The sequence below is a fragment of the Typha angustifolia genome, chromosome 6, assembly GCF_048772165.1.
Source record: "Typha angustifolia cultivar Huaian chromosome 6, ASM4877216v1, whole genome shotgun sequence".
Lineage (NCBI taxonomy): Eukaryota > Viridiplantae > Streptophyta > Magnoliopsida > Poales > Typhaceae > Typha > Typha angustifolia.
The window spans coordinates 4,286,244-4,289,868 of NC_133244.1; the positions used below are offsets into that span (position 1 = coordinate 4,286,244).

General features: G+C 35.6%; 1 protein-coding gene across 1 annotated transcript; it reads right to left on the reverse strand.

The window, feature by feature from the left end:
• Positions 1–278: 278 nt before the first annotated feature.
• LOC140761774 (actin-depolymerizing factor 5) lies at positions 279–2,212 on the reverse strand. Its single transcript, XM_073099245.1, has 3 exons — positions 2,001–2,212; positions 1,658–1,917; positions 279–648 (listed from the first exon to the last, which is right to left on the reverse strand). The coding sequence occupies exons 1-3, from the start codon at positions 2,019–2,021 to the stop codon at positions 495–497; spliced, it is 435 nt and encodes a 144-aa protein (XP_072955346.1). The 5' UTR covers positions 2,022–2,212; the 3' UTR covers positions 279–494.
• Positions 2,213–3,625: the final 1,413 nt, after the last annotated feature.

The following is a 3,625-nucleotide window of genomic DNA, read 5'->3' on the forward strand; positions in this document are numbered from 1 at the left end:
AATTTGTAGAGAGAGATTCAAAGTATTTCCCCTCGCTTCTTTTCTGTCCCATCTCTTCATTCTCCTTTGCTTGAGTTGGTCTATCCAATTAGGACAGAATAGTTTTAGGGCCTCTTTTATTCTTGCTTGAAAAGCAAGTAATGCTTTCATTTCCATGTTATCTTTTACTTGGACATTTCTCTTTCTTAAGCACATAGACCACAACAAAGGAAAGCATAAAGAGATATCAAGGATCTGCCATTTCTTAGTCAGAAGGTATAAAGTTATCAGCTAGAAAGTGGACAAGAGCAGCATCTTCATGCTTGTTATTCTTCTTCTTGAAACATAGCACAAGTGGACATTTAAGACTGTGGTTGCAAGAGTTAAAAAGACTACCATGCATCCCTCCTCCACTTTGTTAATTACCATACTAAATAGTAGTGCAACATACACTAAATAGTTAGGTATATATACCAAACTAGCCAATAAGTAGCAAGCAGTCAGGAGAGATGAGATCAACAATGAGCCCTCTTTCTAATGACATCAAATCCCATCTCTGAAGGATCTGTGGCTTGCACCTCATAGTGGACCCCATCAAGCACTCTCCTCAACCCTTGCTTTGAGGTGGCGTACAGTATCTTTGCCCTTATCCTTGATGCACTCGGAGACCTGGATGTAGAAAGAAAGAAAGAAAAAAAAGCTATCCACTTTATTAAGTTGGACCATTACTTTCTTTAAAGTGGAGTTAGTAGATAATTTCAAATGGGGTACTAAAGACAATAGCAAGAATGATTAAAGTTTGGCTCACATACATTATGATCAAAGTTTCTTTTTCATTTTCTTATCACTACTCCATTGAAAATGTTTATTTGTGATAAGGATCAAGACGTGATCATGCCTAGCTACCTCCACCAAGACTTTCTTTCTCAAATTTGCCACTGTTTTTCTTTTTTCACTTTTGGAAATCAGTTGGCTTTTGTTGAGTTTTTGACCAAAGTAACCCTCTTCCAAGACTTTTTTATAAACTTATTTATCAAATATGATCTAATTTATTATAGTCATAACAAAAACGTTAAACTGATCAGCATTTTTTTCTTCGACAAAAACGCTGATTAGTTCAGTATTTTTATCTAATCCTAAAACTCTGATTAGTTCAGCTTTTTTATTAATGTTACAGTGAATTAGACCTCATAAATAAATTTAAGGATAGTTCATTATGGTAAAAAATTTAAAAATGTGGCTATTTTGGTCAAAAACTGGGCTTTTCTCTTCCAAATTGTTGGACCAAATGGTTAGATATTTATTTATTAGGATTGCTAGATCCAAGAAGAAATGATAGAAATTTGAATTGATTTATCCAATCAGTCAGATCTAAGATTATCGTACTTGTTTACACGAAGTAAAAGTGGGTATGACATGCATGTAGAAAACTAAAGCCAATTCATCTGCAGAATGGCTTTACCTAATAAATTTTACATTCTTCTTTTCTGATGATAACTTTTAATCAAAATCAAAACCTTGGTTTCAAATTGCTCTCGACTAAAACTGATATGTTTCTTTCTGCCCAAACATTTCTTAACTCGGATCAAAATCAATAATCGAAACTTGATAACAAGTGTATAAAAAGTGTCTCTAATATAATATGAGATCTAAGGAGAGAGAGTGAGAGAGAATTAACCATGTAATGAAGAAGATCTTGCTCTTCTGGCAATTGTCTGCAGTGACGAAATCGAAGTCAAATACAGCGTAGCGGCAGTCATCATTCGGCAAGGAAGCAGCGAGTTCTTCGTATCCTTCACCTGGCCCTCCGACTTTATCCACCATCACAGCTTTGGATCGCTCGTCGATCTTGTAAACCACAAACCTATGCACCCGCTTCCACTTCATCTCCGTGAACCATTTCCTGCATTCTTCTCGTACACACATCCCCTCTGTCGCCTGCTCTCAACAGGAGAAAGGAAAACTCAAACGTATGGAAAGAGAAAACTCTCAAGTGTTCGATATCTTGCATTCGGTCTTACCATCTTGTATGCCATGGCCATGGTTGCAGTTTACTGGCCTTCGTGTTCTTCTTGGGCTTCTCTTGGGTTTGTGGCGATGGAGGGTGGTGTATTTGTTTATAAGAATGAGCTCTACAAATGCCCTTGTGCTTCCTCTAAATATAATCTTGCATTGGAGAGGGGGTAAGTGGGTTAAGACAGATATGATTGATATATCAATAGGGTCAACATTGGATGGTAGGATGGTTGTCTTGTATTCTTTTTTTTTTTCTCTCTATCTCTCTCTCTTGTCTTTATGATGGGACAAATGGATCTCTCTCAGATTAAAAAGAAAAGAAAACGAGCTGTGGTTTGGGTATAGTGATCAATTGCGGTACCAGGAAAACCCTTTGAGGGGTCTACTGGAAAGGGATCAAGATTGTTTTGTTGACATGCTAACTAAAATAGAGATTAAAGGGAAAGAGGAAAAGAGAGTACAAACCTATCGGCTTTGCAGCATCGACGTGCTAAAGCAAGGAACATAGTTATCCGTTAGGCTTTTAGACATTATAATTCAAGGGGATTTTTTTGCTTGTGTACACTTAAGAATTTCTAGTTTGCTTGTATTTTTCAATAAATATAAGGTTAAGTCTTAACAATGTAATAAAAAAGATAAAAATATCCTTAACTAAGAGATATGTATGAAAACTATAATGACATTTTTAGTTTTTTATGTCTAAGTTGTTCGTATTATAATGATTAATTAACTCTAAGGAAATATCACGGGCAACCACAAATCCGTTGTGCAAAATATAACATACACAAACTCTAAAACATTTTAAATAAGACTAATCCTAGAAAACATACCCACTTGTATATAATTAGTTAGAATAAAAAATTTATATATAACAGATCACAAAAGACTCTCTCACTGCAAATTTCTGTTGTTAATATACTAGCTCCATATGAGCCTTTTATAAGATAGCTCATCATCGGTTCTGCGCTCATCTTGCATTTTATGTGTGTCGAGCGCACTTTGCACCTCCTCGTCTCTGTATGGCTTATGCATTATCGCACATCTACTGTAGACTCTTAATATGCCCACTATGACCTTTGTTCACCATTTGAAAGACTAACCTTATATTTTTTATATGGATATTCAAAGTTTATATCATTCTACTAGTTAAATTAGGGTACACTCCTAATCCTATTAGGAGGCCTCTCACAATCTCCTAATTTAATTAAAAAAAAATTTCACTAGTTAAAACAAGCTTCCTACTCCATTGAAGAATTAAACACAGTTGAAATAGTATTCATTGTCAGACTAGAACATCTCATGAGGAAGCCTAATCCAATAATCTCTCCCTCCAACTCATGAGAAGGACTGCCCCTTGCTTAGTGATCTCTTGCCAAGTCAACATCATCTTTTGCATCGCGTACCTACTTTGACGAATCATCTTTTATCTAACAACATTATTTTTTTTACACTTGGCCTCTTCACGATCACCACATGATCTCAGTATTGACTCTCATATGTCATTGTCAACTAAGCTTTGTGCTCCAATTTCTTTACCTATCACCTTTTGGTCTCAAGAATTCGGTTATTTCATCACTTTAACTGCTCTTCATGAGTCACTGTGAATCTACTCGTCTAAACTCATATCAAA

Coding starts and splice junctions, on each gene's coding strand:
- LOC140761774 (XM_073099245.1), bottom strand. CDS start 2,021: ATGGCCATGGCATACAAGATG. Junction 1,918..2,000: donor TGGCCATGGCATACAAGATG/GTAAGACCGAAT, acceptor TGTTGAGAGCAG/GCGACAGAGGGGATGTGTGT. Junction 649..1,657: donor AAGATCTTCTTCATTACATG/GTTAATTCTCTC, acceptor TTCTACATCCAG/GTCTCCGAGTGCATCAAGGA.